Source organism: Catharus ustulatus, chromosome 28 (genome assembly GCF_009819885.2).
Source record: "Catharus ustulatus isolate bCatUst1 chromosome 28, bCatUst1.pri.v2, whole genome shotgun sequence".
Classification (NCBI taxonomy): domain Eukaryota; kingdom Metazoa; phylum Chordata; class Aves; order Passeriformes; family Turdidae; genus Catharus; species Catharus ustulatus.
The window spans coordinates 2908097-2922527 of NC_046248.1; the positions used below are offsets into that span (position 1 = coordinate 2908097).

Sequence of the window (14431 nt, forward strand, 5' to 3'; positions counted from 1 at the left end):
ACCTGTGTGTTCTTTGGTCCAGGCACAGAGGCGTGGCAGAGCCTCTGCAGAGCCTCCACAGCTGGGCTGATCACATCCAGGGGACACTGGAACTCCTTCAGCCAGCTCCTGATGCTCTCTGCAGACAACACCACACACAAAACCAACATTTTTCAAAGCTTTTCAAGGGTTGGTGGGGGCACAGAAGTGGCCAGGGCCACTCACCCTTCAGCCTCTCACAGGTGCTCTTGGGGAGGTGCTTTGCCACGTGCCCGATGACACACAGGATGTGTCCCACGGTGCCACTGCTCGTGTCCTGCTGCCTGCAAAACCAACAGGGAGCTCTGAGGCACTCCTCCAAATCCCAGCTGAGCAGCCCTCTCATCTGGGACATGCATTATTAAGGCAGAGCTGTCAAAGCCAATGAAATCTCAGAGTGCTCGAGGAAAGAGGTGGTTGCCGCACGGATCTCGAGGTCTTTGCTGGATTTTCCAGCTGCAGAGCTCGCAGTTTGAAGGAAAAACTGGGATTTAAGCAGCTAAAAGGTAATCTGTGGAAGGGCACTAAGGGCTCAAAGCACACACACTGACCTGCTGACACTGTCCCAGGATTCAATGATCTTGGAAAAATCCAGCTTGGGGGCAGAACGAGCCACCTTGGCAAGCAGCATCCAAGCTGCACTGGAATGCTCTGTCTCCACATGAGACATGACATTTCTGATAAAAGTGGAGGTGAACTTGTTCTGCTTGGACAGCACAAGGAAGGCTTTACTCAGGTAACGGCTGCAGGGAGGAAAGGAAAGTTTAGGGAGGAATAAACAAAGCAGTAAAATGCAGGAAAACCCAACATTCACTAGGCAACACAAAGCTGCTGTTGCCTGGCATTCCCACAATTCACACTGAAAATTTCCACATTTCCACACATTTTCACTGCAGACCTGGCATCCCTCCATGGATGGCACTAAGACAGAAGGTCCAACTGCTCCCATGACACACCAGGAAATTGTAATTTCTTTCTAGCAGTTATTATTTAATACCCAGAGTCACAGAGTGGCCAAAATTGGAAGGGACCTTGAAGATCATCTCATTCCATCCCCTGCCATGGGTGAGGACACCTTCCACTAAACCAGGGTGCTCAGAGCCCCATCCAGCCTGGCCCTGAGGCCTCCCAGGGATAAAGGGACAGCAGAGTCCTGTCAGGCATCACAGCCTGCTCATTCTCCTGCACAACCCTAATTATCTCCTCCACGTTGGTAGAGCTGTGAGATTTGTCAAGCTGCAAGGTCCTGCAGGGTCAGGAGGAAGAAGGTGCCAGGAATGTGCAAACCCTGTTCCAAAATGAGCCAAATTAGAACAGTGACAGCTCCCCACCCTGGCACGGCAGCACCACCAGTGCCTCATCTGCTATTTCTGAGCCATTATGCCCTGTTGACTAATAAACATACAGCTGTCTTTAATCAATGTTGTGTCCTTGTCATGCTGTGTGTCATCCCATTTCTCCCTCTCCTTCCCACGGCGTTCTGCGGCAGGCAGGGTAATTCGATTTGTCACAAGACAAGTAACATATTGTACACAAGAATTAATACAAGGTGATGTTCTTGCTTTATATATCCTCTCTCACTTCTGTCAGAGGAACACCTCCATTTGACTTAAATATTCATGTGCTAACAGTGCATCCAGCACTGGAACAATGAGCATTTCAGTCCAGGGAGAGAGGCAACAGGAGCAGCAGGTGAAAACACCTGGCACAAAGCAAAGCTGAACTCTTCTTGTCCATGCTCAACAGCCCTGTCCTGGGAGCTGCCAGGGCAACACAAGCACCTCTGTGTGGTGGTTTCCATCTCCCAGGATTATACTGAGGGAATTTAAGCAGCTTTAAAGAAATCCCTGAGAAAAAATTTGGTTTCTTGTCTCTGCACAGCAGACAGCAGGTGCATTTTAACAGGGTGTGTGTGTGAGCTGAGGTACCTCACAGTCTGTGGCCACACAGAGAATGACAACACAAACTCAGACTCTTATCTTAGTCCTCCAGTCAATAGGTAATTTCCTTCTGTAAAGGAAAAGTTGTGTATTCTAATGGGATTAAAAGTGGAAAAAAAAAAAAAAGCCTCTGGGTTTTATTCCTGAATGTTGACATGCGCAGGGAAGGGAAAAAGGCATTTACCTCAGCTCCTGGCACTCTGAAGACAACAGGGAGAGCAGATCCCATGCCAGCTTCTGCCTCCCATCCTCACCCCTGGATTTATTGTAACATTTTATGTGCTGCAGCAAGAGCTGATCAAGGCAATCCAGGGCCTTTTCTTGGACAGAGCTCTCTGCATCCATCACCACGGGCACCACTCCGTTCAACCAGGCCTTCTGCACCAGCACATTGCTCTGCTGAGACTGAGAAACACATTTTTCAATCATTAGAGAATCCCAAATGCATGGGTAAGACCAGCAAAGGCCTCAGGTTCAGTTATGAACTTGGAAAGTTGAATTTTAATCAAGCCCAGCAGAGTGGCAGCAGGTGGGAAAGGGAAACTCAGCATCACAAGGTCTTTAATCATCTCTATGATAAATACCTGGTGTTTCTGCTAAAGTACTGCAACACTTTGTTTTGAGACTCTATGAAGAATTATAACAGGTTTGCAATAAGGCTGTACAGCAGATGATTTAGCACTAAAAAAAAGAGCTTTGCTTAATATAAACCCTGTGCTCCAAGCCTGAGTTACAAACCCTTTGTGAATAAATAGAAAAGAAAGAAAAATATAGCATTGCTATCATCCACACATTACATCTGAAAGTGATTCAGGGTTTTTTTTAACTTGAGAAGGCCAGCAACATAAACATTTTCTTCATGACACATAAATCAACAGCCAGAAAAATCAGTGCTCCCAACAGTTGGAAGCACTCTGCATAAATCACAAGTAGGTATCAGAGTGAGTCATGACTTCCGAGTCAAACGGGAGTGAAAAGAATTAGAGCAGAGTCACAGAATGCAAATCCCAGAGTGAATAACGGATTGGTGAGGTCCCTCCTGCTCTCCCCTCTGTGGTGGGGCAGAATTCCCATTCCCTTTGATGCCTGAGGACTTTAGGTTTTGTGTTTTTACTGCTTTAGTATAGAACTCTAAAATTCCATAGTGTCAGCTGCTGCTCTCCCGTTTTATTCAGACAAAACAATTCCTCTCCAGGCCTGACACCTCACTGCCTCAGGCCCCAAAAAGTACAAACAAAAGTGAGTTGTGGGGGGAGCAAACTGGTGGTAAATGACTTCATTACCTGAAGCTGTAACTGGAGGATTAACCCCTGACATGTAAAGTGACCAAACTCATAATTGTGTGAAAACTCGTGAGCGCCGTCCACACTGGGCATAACCTCAGGGAGGTTCTGACTGCTCAAGGTGTACCTTTAATAAATCCCTGTCCTGGGGTGATGTTATGGTGGTTTGTATCCCCAGCTGTGTGTTCTGTTCAAGTGAAGGTTTGTTTTGTCTACTTATCAGTTGTCTCCCTTCCCCATAGTCTGTGCTTGGGAGGCCAGGTTTGCTCACTCTGGCTGGCTCTTGCTGCTTGCTTTGTTTGGCTTGCTAGCTTTAATTTTGCTGGCTTTTGCTTATTAGTTTAGTTAGGCAGTCCAATCTCCTTCCCTGGACTGGTTTTTTCCTTCTTTCCCTTTCTGTATACCATCTGAACCCGTTTTGGACCGGACCTGGAACACCGGACTCTGCAATTTGAGCCCTGCAGTCATTCCCAGCACCAGAGACTGACACCACCCACAGGAGAGATCTTCTGAGTTTGTCACCCTCTCACACCGGTGAAAGAGTTATTATTTTGTCATCTGGGGTTGTTCATTTTCTTCTCTTGTGTTGTGTTTGATTAATAAACAGGTTTTTTCCACTTTTCCTCTGAGGAAATTCTTCCCAAACCCGGTGGTGGGGGAGGAGTCTTTTCTGGGGACTCCTCCTGGAGGTTTTCCCTAAATTTGCCCTAAACTAGGACAACCCCCACTTTCATTCCCTTAACCTTGTCCAGCCTGTGCCCTGGAGAGCCCTGTGCCTCACCAGGAGCAGCTCAGTGATGGAGTGCAGCGCCTGTTTCTGCACCGACACCGCAGGGTCCCGGCAGCGATCCCGCAGCACGCCCACGTCCTGCTCCGTGCACGCCATCAGCCCCAGCTTCAGGATGCTCTCAAACACCTGCCAGGCAAACAGCAGCACAGCTCTGTCAGGAATCCACGCCAGGAGCACTGGGTGGCAAAGCAAAAAACCCAAATTTATCCAAAAATCCAGATTTATCACAGCCAGAGCGATATTACGTTAATGTACATTAACGATTCACGAGGGCTGGGTACAACCAGAGGTGTAAAATGAAACAGAAAACATCATCCCAACCATTCCTGCTCTGGAATTGCAGCTGGAGAGGGAGAATGTCACAATTTCCCCTTGAAAGTAACGTGCCTCCTGTATGAGCCACAGCTTCTACTCGGCAATAAGGGAGAGGGATTTATTTTTATTCTTAATCAGAAAGCATTAAAACATGAATTGCAAAGCCCTAACTGGGAAGCTCAAATCAGTGTGAATTGAGGGGGAAGAGCTGGGGTGAACAGGACTAACAGAGGAAGGCAGTCAGCAGCAGACACCTCTTTTTTAAAACAAGGAAATTTCCATTGAAGCATCTCTCTTTAAAAGCTAATGACTTCATTAAAGAAATGAGCAGCAAGGAAAGCAACACAGAGCTCAAAAAGAGGCTGGATATAACCTAATCCCTTTGCTAACAAGGTCAAAACAAACTAAGCAGCTAATATGCTTCAGTTTATGAGGAAGTCTCTTAATTGAAATGCCTATTGACATTTGACAAGAGCCTCTCCTTGCAAATGACGGAATAACAGCCAGCAAGGGTACTAGAGAAATTTCCATCATTATGCCTGCATTATTTACTTATCAGCAGCTAGTAAACAAGATCTTTAATGCCTTGAAGGCACTCTGCAGGGTGAGCAGGAAGCTACAAGTGGGCAAAGTGACAGAGTTTGCAGCAAAGCCGTGGCCTAATTAATTATTTAACAATTTGGGTAATCACTGAGAGCAGGGAAGGATGCAAACCCCACCCTACCTGCAGAGCAGATTTCCTCACGCTGGTTTTCTGATCTCCAGCTCTCACTCTTAGCATGGCCATGACTTCTTCTCCTATCCAAAATGAGGATAAAAAGGAATTACCCCCACAAAGAAGGAATTGTCCACAGCACCAGCTACAATCACACAATCCCAGCATGGTTTGGGTGGAAGGGACCTTAAAGCCCATCCAGTGCCAACCCAGCCATGGCAGGGACACCTTCCCCTGTCCCAGGGAGCTCACAGCTCCATCCAGCCTGGCCTGGGACATTTCCAGGGATCCAGGGGCATCACAGCTGCTCTGGCAGCACAAACAAACTCAAACAGCTCCCCAAACTTTCAGAAGGACTGAACACAGCACAATTAAAATCACCCAGAATGAGGTATAAGCCACAAGGAAAAACAAACCCAAACAGTTTCCCCACTTCTTTCATTTGAAAACACATCTTAATATACCACCAAAAGAAATGATGGAACAAATTACTTGAGACACACAGAGAAAAAAAAAAAAAAAAAAAGGTGAATCTGTAATTTCAGAATTCTTTGTTTGTCTCCACAAAAGATGTCAGAGCTCATCAGATCAATCAGGCACAGCAGAACAAAAACCTGTGGCTCAGGTAACCCTGGCACCTGTGGGCAGGGCTCAGACAAATGGAGCCAAGACAGAGCCAGGGGAGGCTCTGCAGAGCTCACACCACCCACAAGCTCCTGGGAGTTTTGCCTCAGAGCTGCACACAGCATCAAGCATTAATGTATGAACTGCTGTGAGGTACAGAGGGGAAATGACTCCATTTGTTAATTCCTGGAGGCTGCAGAATGGCAGCTGCAAACAAAGAACACTTCAGAGTACAAGGAAACCAGAACACATCTCTCTTCCTTGGGTGTCAAGTTAGGGCTCAAATTTTACTCTGCACAGCCATATTCATACTTATTTCTGCATGCTGACAGGAAAAAAATACATCATCAAGGCATAAGTTATTAAATGACACACAACTGAATACACAGATCAATTATTTCTCACATTTTGAATCACTGGGCTATTAACTGGCCATAAGGACCTCAAACATTTTACCATGGCTTTTAAGGTTTCTATTTATTGCTGTTTGTTAGATTTCTCCCAGCATTAAGTCAGATTTCCCAAAGATATGCCAAATTTGGAGATCTGTTACTTAGAGATTCACATGGACATCCATCCTGTTGCCATTAAAAAATAGGATTAGTCACAGGGAACTAAGCAAAACTAGCTTAAAAATACATTTTTACCAAAAGGAAGCAAAGGGACTTTGATCTGGGCTTTCTTAATGGGCAGCTAAGTGCAGTCCCATCCTCCTCCCAAGAGCAGCTGCCCAGGAAAAGCACAGAACCTTTCCACTGCAAGATTTTGCCACTAAAATAGCCCAGTCTTGTGAAGGTGATCAATTATCACACTTTGACATTGATTTTTCTGATGTAGAAAAGAGGGTGGGGGGAGAAACCAAACAGAGAAACAACCAAAAATCCCAAGTTCCAAAGGGCTGAGAAGTGCCAGGGGAAGGGAATGTTTGATGCTGGTGGGCAGAGGGAATTCTGCAGTGCACACCTCACCCTGCAGATCATCCCCACCCCTCTTATCTCTGCCCTTGAGCGCTGAGCATGTTCTGACTATCCCTGGCCGAGATTTATTCCTTTCCTAAAAACAAAAAAAGAGCTGTTTTGTCTTCAGAGGAGTGCAAAATTAGCACAGGCATAAGCCAAGCATAGGCATGTGCCAGACAGCTTTGCTAATGCACCTTGACTGCCTTGGAGAGCCCTGGATTCCAGCATCCTCTGGAGCTCCAGACAGTCTTTCCTCATTCCAGCCTTTTCTTAATTTGTTTTGCCAAGTGCCAAGTGTGTGCTCAGCTGGGTATCAGAGACAAACCCAGGCATCCTCTGGCACAGGAGCCTGCAACTAAACAAGGAATACACAATACCTCGAGTGGCCTGGAGGACTTTTCTATCTGAGGGAGCAGATTAGGGGAATTTATCAGCAGAGTGTGTTTGCAAAAGGGAGCTCTCACTGGGGGGAGATTGGAGCCTGGCTCCTGGAGATAGGGAGGGAGATTCCCTGTGAGGAGCAGCCTGGAACAAAGGCACCACTGCAGGATGTGAAGCAAGCAGAGAATTGGACTGTCAGCAGTTCAAGGGAGGTGAACAGCAACAACTGAGAGTGGGGGCCAGGAAAGGTTAGGAAGAAAAGCTTTTTCCACACAAGAGATAAAAAAAAGGGAGAGGTTTAAACAACATCTCAGCCACAAAAGCCAACTTGCATGGTGATTTCATGCTATCAACAAATTAGAGGCAGCTTGCCATGCTGCATCAGGACATTTCATGTCACACTCTGCTTTCAGCTTTCAGCCTGATGCTGCAGAGAAACAGATCCTTGCCTCCAAACAGTGCTACTCAAAGGTTCTCTGCTTTACATAGCAAAATAGATCAGTTTTTTGTGCACTGGAGCAAGAGATTTAATTACCCTGGAATTCATGGAGCTACAAGTGTTATATCCCACATCAATTACCATCCTTTTTTGGAAAGAATGAATTACCTGCTTTTCAACAAGTGTTGCCCCACATTAGTACCAACAGACATCAGCATTTCAGGATTAAATGCATTTTTCAGACTTGAGTGGAAATAGTATTTCTTTATGGCTGGCAATTCCACCCCCTTCATCACCCCTAAGTGTTTTGTAACAGCTTTCTCCACTTCCTTTGAGAAATGGACAATGACTACACCTCAGAAAGTCTGATTTCAATTAAGGCTTTGAATGGTTATCTGAAAAAGCTGCTTTAATTCTGACATACCATCAGGCCCAGCAGTGTCACTGCTGTCTGTCAGCTCGACAGTTTGGAAGGTCTTCAGTGGTTGGTTGGACACAGCTGAAAGAGAAGATAAAAGCTGCAGAATAATAAAGGAATATATTCAGCCAGCAAGAAAATGCTTCAGTGCTAAACAGAGAGCCTCATGCATGCCCTAGGTTGCACAGATATGTGTATTTTAAGGATGCATGCCAAGAAAAGCCTGAGACTTACTGGAGAAGAATGATTCTGTACCTTCTGCAGTGCCTGTCGTGCTCACAGTGTTTGTGTTTGCTTCCAACACCGTGCGGACAGAGGCTGCCAAAAAAGAGAAACAAAAAAGGAAGTCACATGAAGTATTTTAATTCTGGATATTCTGTCATTCCAAGCTTTTTTCAGGCAAGCAATCTAACCACGGGGTGCTGTGTGCAGGCTCTGAGTTGTGCCATCTGGCCTTCAGCACACCTGAGGGAGCTCGGAATGCCAGTCACGAACAGAACAACTTAGCAGAAGCAAAAGGCAACTCAAGATTTAATCAGCTGTCAGGCAAGAATGAACTGCTTTTTTTTTTTTCCTCCCAGTGAGCAATTTTGGTTGTCTGTAAACATCCTTCAAAGGGACCTCACGGAGGAATCTCTTTAGAACTGATACACAAGAATAAATCCCTTCCAAATATAAGGCTTCATAAGCAGCAAGGCTCATGAATTACTGCTCATTATGACACACTACGTCAGGACTCTGTGTGCCAGTTTTTAAGTTCCTGACAACTCCTACCTCCCAGCAATTATTCCCTTGAAAGTTCAAGAATGACTTTCATTACCTCATGTGCCCATAATACTCACAGCTCTGTAGTAAGTCCTGAATGCTCTCCAAGGTAGCAGCAGCTTTCATTTCCAGACAATGGACAAAGCTGCTGAGAGCTTTGGTCCGAACCACGGGAGCTACGTCTGAGCAGCGGCCAAACACCATGACCTGCACTAAAAACTTGTGCTTTAGGAACTTCTGACGGTCCTGGGACAAGGAGGTGTCTGGGCTCCTCTCTGGTAGCTCCAACAAAGCCAAGGCTACATCAAGAGCAAACACTCTGTAGGAAACTTGCTGGAAGAAAAAGCACACGAGGTGCTCTGTTAATGGAAGTGAACAGCAGGATATGCTCAGTTTTCTTGCCTCTGGGTACCAGCAGTGACACAGTTATTCAGTGCTGAGATTGAGCCCTTCATCTCCAGAACATCAAGGAAATGCACTTACTAGGTTGAGTGAGAATTTATAAAGCCAGGCGATGAAGTCAGCGAACTCTGCACAGGGGAATTTGTCCAGCAGGGTCACCAGGGCCTGGGCAGCAGAGCTGCGATACTCAGCCTTGTCTGGCACCTGAAAGACAAGGGCAAGGGCACCCTGTCATACTTCTGGATGCTAGAAAGGCATTTCAGGCCTTAAGTTTTTTTTTTTTTATTTATTTAATAAGCTGATATGTTCACATCCAACAATAGCTGGGAGAATCATCACAGCTTCCTCAGTCACTACTTTGTCATCACATGTTTTCATTTCTTACAAAAAGATTGTGAAAACAGATTTCCTAAATTATTAATGATACTCCAGTGTAGCCACACGAGTTCTCCAGCTCCAGAAGCAGCAGAGCTTGGCATACCTTGGCACAGATATGTTGGAGCAATATTCTCAGGACAGGATAAACAGCTTCTTTCAGCTCATCTACCAGAGAACTGCACAGGAGAGGGAGAGAGAAGCACATTTTAAAAAAGCTGGCTTATAACAAAGGAAAAATCAAGGGTATTCCTTTTGGAATGCATTTGAAGAGTCAGGAAAAGTGGCCATGATTCTGGAATCATGAGTGCAGCAGGATATGCTCAGAGAACTATCCCAACTTTCCACATTAAACTGGCTTTGCAGGCACAAAACAATTCCTCCCCATACTTTTAAACAAGTAGAAGGGTAACACAAAAAGCTTTTATACGTTGTCTGGGGATCTCTGCACAAACTACATTTCCAACAACATGGATCCCCAACAGGGGGAGTAAACAAAGGAAAACACATCATTAAGCAGAAGAGAGCAAAGAACTATGGAGGAATGAGCTCCAAGTTAATCTTCCATTTCCTTCACAATTCTCTGCAGTAAAACACAAGACCTGAAAAACTGACACAGAACAAAATACAGAAAATGGGTCCCTTCCACAGCACCTTCTTCCCCCTCTGCCAGCAAGCTCAGTAAATTCCCATTCCAGACATTTTAATTAAGCCTCATTTGCACAAACAACTTCAAAGCCAGTGCCAGTTTGTCTCATCCCTTTATCACCTCAACAGCAAAGCAAAGGCATGCCAGAAGAAAGGAGCAGCCATGCTCAGAGCTCTGAATGTCACCTGATGAATTGCACAGCCTGGTCCCTGGCACTGGTCACAGCTGATGTGATGGGAAGGGCCTCGTGCCTGGAGCCCCCAGTGCTCTGCACCATCAGAACGACGCTGAGGAGCTGCTGGAACATACACCGAAGGGTCTGCAAACAACAGGTTATTGGCAGGATCTTTTCCATGGACAGGCAGTCCAGGGTCATGAAATAATTCTGACTCAAACAACAGCACATGTTAAAGCCAGGCTCCTAGCAGAGACATTCCAAGAGGACACTTTCTAAATGCACACATCAACTGTCCCTGGCGTTCTCATGCCAGTTCAGCAAGGTCTCAGAAGAGATTTCTGAAAGCATCAACCAAAGAGGGCAAAGCCCTCCCTCTAAAGTCCCCTGTGGACTTTTTTTTTTTTTTTTTACCAGAAACATCTGGAATTTGAGGAAACTCACTGGGTTTTGCACAGGAGATGTCTTAAGCTAAACGTGTTTTGTACCATGTGCACTTGAACTTTTGGAGTTGCCTCCCTTGCCACGCTTTGCCTCATGATCCTGACATTCCCTGAGCAAGCAGGAGAGCCAGGGAAGGTGAGGCAGGTCTGGGAAGGGTGATTGCACCTTGCTGTCAGCACAAATGTCACCAGCTCCAAAAAGCTCATGCTGCACTGAGAAACCAAGGAGGCAGAATCACACAGGGCTAGGGCTGCTGGGGCTGGGCTGGCACTCAGGAATAACCAGGTTATGTGTGCTCCAGGCTTTCCTGGCCAGACAGCTGCTGATTCCCAGCCTGCAGGCTCAGAACCAGCCTGGGGGGGTCACAGACTCACAGACACATCTCAGGCACACCCAGCCTTCAGCAGCACCCAGGTAAGTGGGAAATGCTCTGCTCTGCTGGCCAATTTAAACAAATAAAGATGCAAAGTTTCTGGCAGAACTGGCTGCTCCATGATCACAGAGTGTTCTCTGAACAAGAACCAGCCCTGCTCAGCCTCACTGGGTGCACAGAGCCCAGGTCCTCACACACTGCCAGGAAGTGCTGCAGCTCCATCTAGCAGGGAATCACAACATTCCAGGCAAAGCCAGCCACCTGCAATCCTCTACTTTGAAATTCAGAGAGCCAAATGCCACTGCAGCTCTCCTTTGTTTTCAATTCATTTGCAATACGAGCCAGCAGAGCAAGGAATTCACTGCACACAAGTGCAGCAGCAAAAAAGCCAAAGGCTGTGGGATGATAGTTTGTAAGGAGGGAATATTTCCCAAGGAATTACAGCTGGACTGATTAAAGAGGAGTGGAAATAGCCTTGCCTGCCCAAAGAGGTTGGGTGTTATAAAAAAGTGGGCTAGCTGGCTACTAGTTGCAGTTTGATTCAGAGCTTGAGAATTTGCTGCAGTCTGGGATGGAGTTGGCTGTGCTGTGGGCAGGTAAGGGAGATGTGGTTGTGCACAGGACAGACAAGGTAAGAAGATGCTCTGTGAGGGACAGACAGGGTTAGGCAGCAGGGAAAGGGACAGGCTGGGGTTTAGAGAAGGAGTCAGTGCTGTGTGGAGCTGTCTATAAGCAAAGGAGTCAGAAAGAAGTCACTGAAAGAAGGCATGAAGAGTTTTCTGAGAAAGGACTGGTGGTGATGCCAGTCCAGTCTGTCTTGACATAACTACAACAAAAGGGAATAAGGACTGGGGTGGAAAAAAACATCTTTGCTCTGACCCAGCAGAGAGAGAAACTGGAAAATAAAAACCACACATGCAAAAATGACATGCAGAGAAGGAAAGAAGCAACCACTCCTTTGCCATGCTGCTGTGAGGGTGTTGAAAATTCTGTTTAACTTGTACCTTATCTTCTGTGCCATGGAGAGGGGAACACAGTAAGTAAAGTCCATAGTAGGCCAGCTCAGGAATGGACTTGGCTTTGTTGACATCCCTAAGAAAAGAAGGCAAAGAGGTGTCTTCACATCAGAATAACTATGACTATTAAAAGAGCTCACTGATTGTGAAACATTCAATATTCACAAGATGCTGTTTGCTGTCAGCACATGGAACATATTCCAATTATCTTTATAAGAGAATTTGTAACTTCCATTTTTATATAAAAAGGACAACACAAGCACAGAGGGCTTTAATTATTCAAAGCATCATATAAACATTAAGAATTATTTGCTCACATTGCTGCTGAAAACTTGAACTCGTGGACCACTGGCTCAACGCTGGTCATCTCCACAAAGACCTGCAAGAGAAGAGAGCCAAGCTGAGCTCAGTCCCCTGAGGGGGGGTGTGCAGGGCTCTGGGGTGCCTGGGGCCACACCATTGGCTTGAACTTTCAAACACTTCTCTTGAGGCAGAAGAAAAGGCCAAACCCAGAAGCTCTCCCTAGGAAAAAGTGGTGGCTGCCCCTGGATCTCCCTGGAAGTGCCCAAGGCCAGGCTGGACAGGGCTTGGAGCAACCTAGGACAGTGGAAGGTGTCCCTGCCCATGGTAGGGGGTGTGGAGATGATATTTAAGGTCCCTTCCAACCCAAACCCTTCTGATTCCATGAACAAAACACATGCAAGTGCTCAGCATGGGAGGCAGACACAGAGCAGACATCCTGCTCCCACAGCTCCATCAATTCCCATCAGGGGCCAGCTGGTGCAAGGCAGGGCTGCCACCCCTCCCAGTGGCATGCTCAGCATCCTCAAAAGGATTGTTAGGGGACATAAAGCTCCTCAAGCTGGATGTTTCTTACCTGCAGGCAGCTCTGCATGCACTGAGGCTTTTCTTTTAGGGAGAACTTGGGCAGAAGCCTTAGGAAGTTTTTCAAAAGAAGGAAGACGGCGTTGCGGATTTGGAGAAGATCTTCTTTTGACAGGTAAACATCCTCACCATCCTCTTCCTCCTCCTCTTCCAAAATCTCTTCCATCTATATTGGCAGAAAAGAGAAACAGCTTGCCAACTATTTGCTTATTAATAGGGATTTGTATCTGAAGAGAGTGCACAAACATCTTACACTGGACTTGTCATTCCTGCAGGATTTCCCTTTCTTTCTGGTCCTTCTGGCACTGGGCTGAGAGCTTTGAGCATGGGCCTTCTTCCTCTTCCTCAGCTCTCGAGGCAAGCACTTTGTCATGGTGTAAAGACACTTGTCAAACATCACCTGGTGGAACAGCTGGTTGGCTATGCTGCCTGCCCAGAAAAGACAACATCAGTCCTCTCCCAAACAAAATATAGAGAACATCAAACCATCATGTCTCAACCCTGGAGGTGTTCAAGGCCAGGCTGGAGCTACCTGGTCTGAAGCCTTGGGTTTTAGCTTTAATATTTTTCAGAATCTCTGCTGCTTGGTGTGTAACCCTGAAACTTCATATTAGGTGTCAGTAAGTTCTCTTCACAATCCCTCCCTAGCTAGAGAATCAAGGAGAACTGGTACCCAGAAAGCACAAACAACAGCAAGGCAATTTGGATCCAGCTTGGATTTGACTTGGGTGTAGCCCCAGCCAGGCTCTTGCACTGCCCAAGGTGGATCCTTTCAATAAATATCTATTTTATCCCTTCTGCCCTGCCTAGTCTCTGTTCCAGCTCAGCCTTTCCAGGCAACATTCTAGTAGAAAGTGTCCCTGCCCTTGGAATGAGATGAGCCTTAGGTCCCTCCCAATCCAAATCAGTTTGTGAGCTCTCCACAGGTGTCCCAGAGCCTAAGAAAGTTGAAGAGAAGAATAAAGAGCTGCTTGAACTGCACCAGGCTGGTGCATCATCAGCAGTGACACATTCCAGCAGGATCACAGGCTGACAGACCCCTTCCAGCTGCACCACAGAGATCAGCAAAACTTCAGGGTGTGCTGGAATATAAAGGGACCCTGCTGTGAACTAACCTGCTGGAAACACTCAGCTGCTGGTTATTTTAGACTGACATTTTTGTTTTCACAAACAAACCCATCCAAGTGTGCTGCACAGTGAAAAGCTCCCTGCTCACAGAGCAGGACCAGCAATGAGCTCCTGCCCTGCCTGTCAGAGCAGAGCAGCTGTGTGGCTCCAGCTGTGTGCACTGTGCACATTCTGTCACCTTGTCACAGGACACAGACCTGCACTGAGGCCACTAAACCCCTCTGGGACAGGAGGCCAGGCTGCCCCCAGCACTGCTCAGCACTCACACCACTCAGCCCTGAGGATTTCAGGGACATCAACACAACACTTGTTCCACCTGGAACTGCTGCAAAGCCCA

General features: G+C 46.5%; 1 protein-coding gene across 1 annotated transcript in view; it reads right to left on the bottom strand.

Annotated features, from left to right (window-relative positions):
- NCAPD3 (non-SMC condensin II complex subunit D3) overlaps window positions 1–14431 on the bottom strand; it is a 31449-nt gene that overhangs the window by 14493 nt on the left and 2525 nt on the right. Inside the window, exons 4-19 of the mRNA XM_033081816.2 lie at window positions 13220–13395; window positions 12959–13132; window positions 12399–12460; window positions 12070–12157; window positions 10259–10392; window positions 9531–9603; window positions 9131–9253; window positions 8725–8980; window positions 8138–8200; window positions 7889–7963; window positions 5071–5144; window positions 4023–4157; window positions 2143–2363; window positions 570–761; window positions 205–302; window positions 3–118 (exon numbers count right to left, since the gene is read on the bottom strand). Of these exons, the coding sequence (XP_032937707.1) occupies window positions 3–118; window positions 205–302; window positions 570–761; window positions 2143–2363; window positions 4023–4157; window positions 5071–5144; window positions 7889–7963; window positions 8138–8200; window positions 8725–8980; window positions 9131–9253; window positions 9531–9603; window positions 10259–10392; window positions 12070–12157; window positions 12399–12460; window positions 12959–13132; window positions 13220–13395 (2060 nt within the window). The remainder of the gene's footprint in view (window positions 1–2; window positions 119–204; window positions 303–569; window positions 762–2142; window positions 2364–4022; window positions 4158–5070; window positions 5145–7888; window positions 7964–8137; window positions 8201–8724; window positions 8981–9130; window positions 9254–9530; window positions 9604–10258; window positions 10393–12069; window positions 12158–12398; window positions 12461–12958; window positions 13133–13219; window positions 13396–14431) is intronic.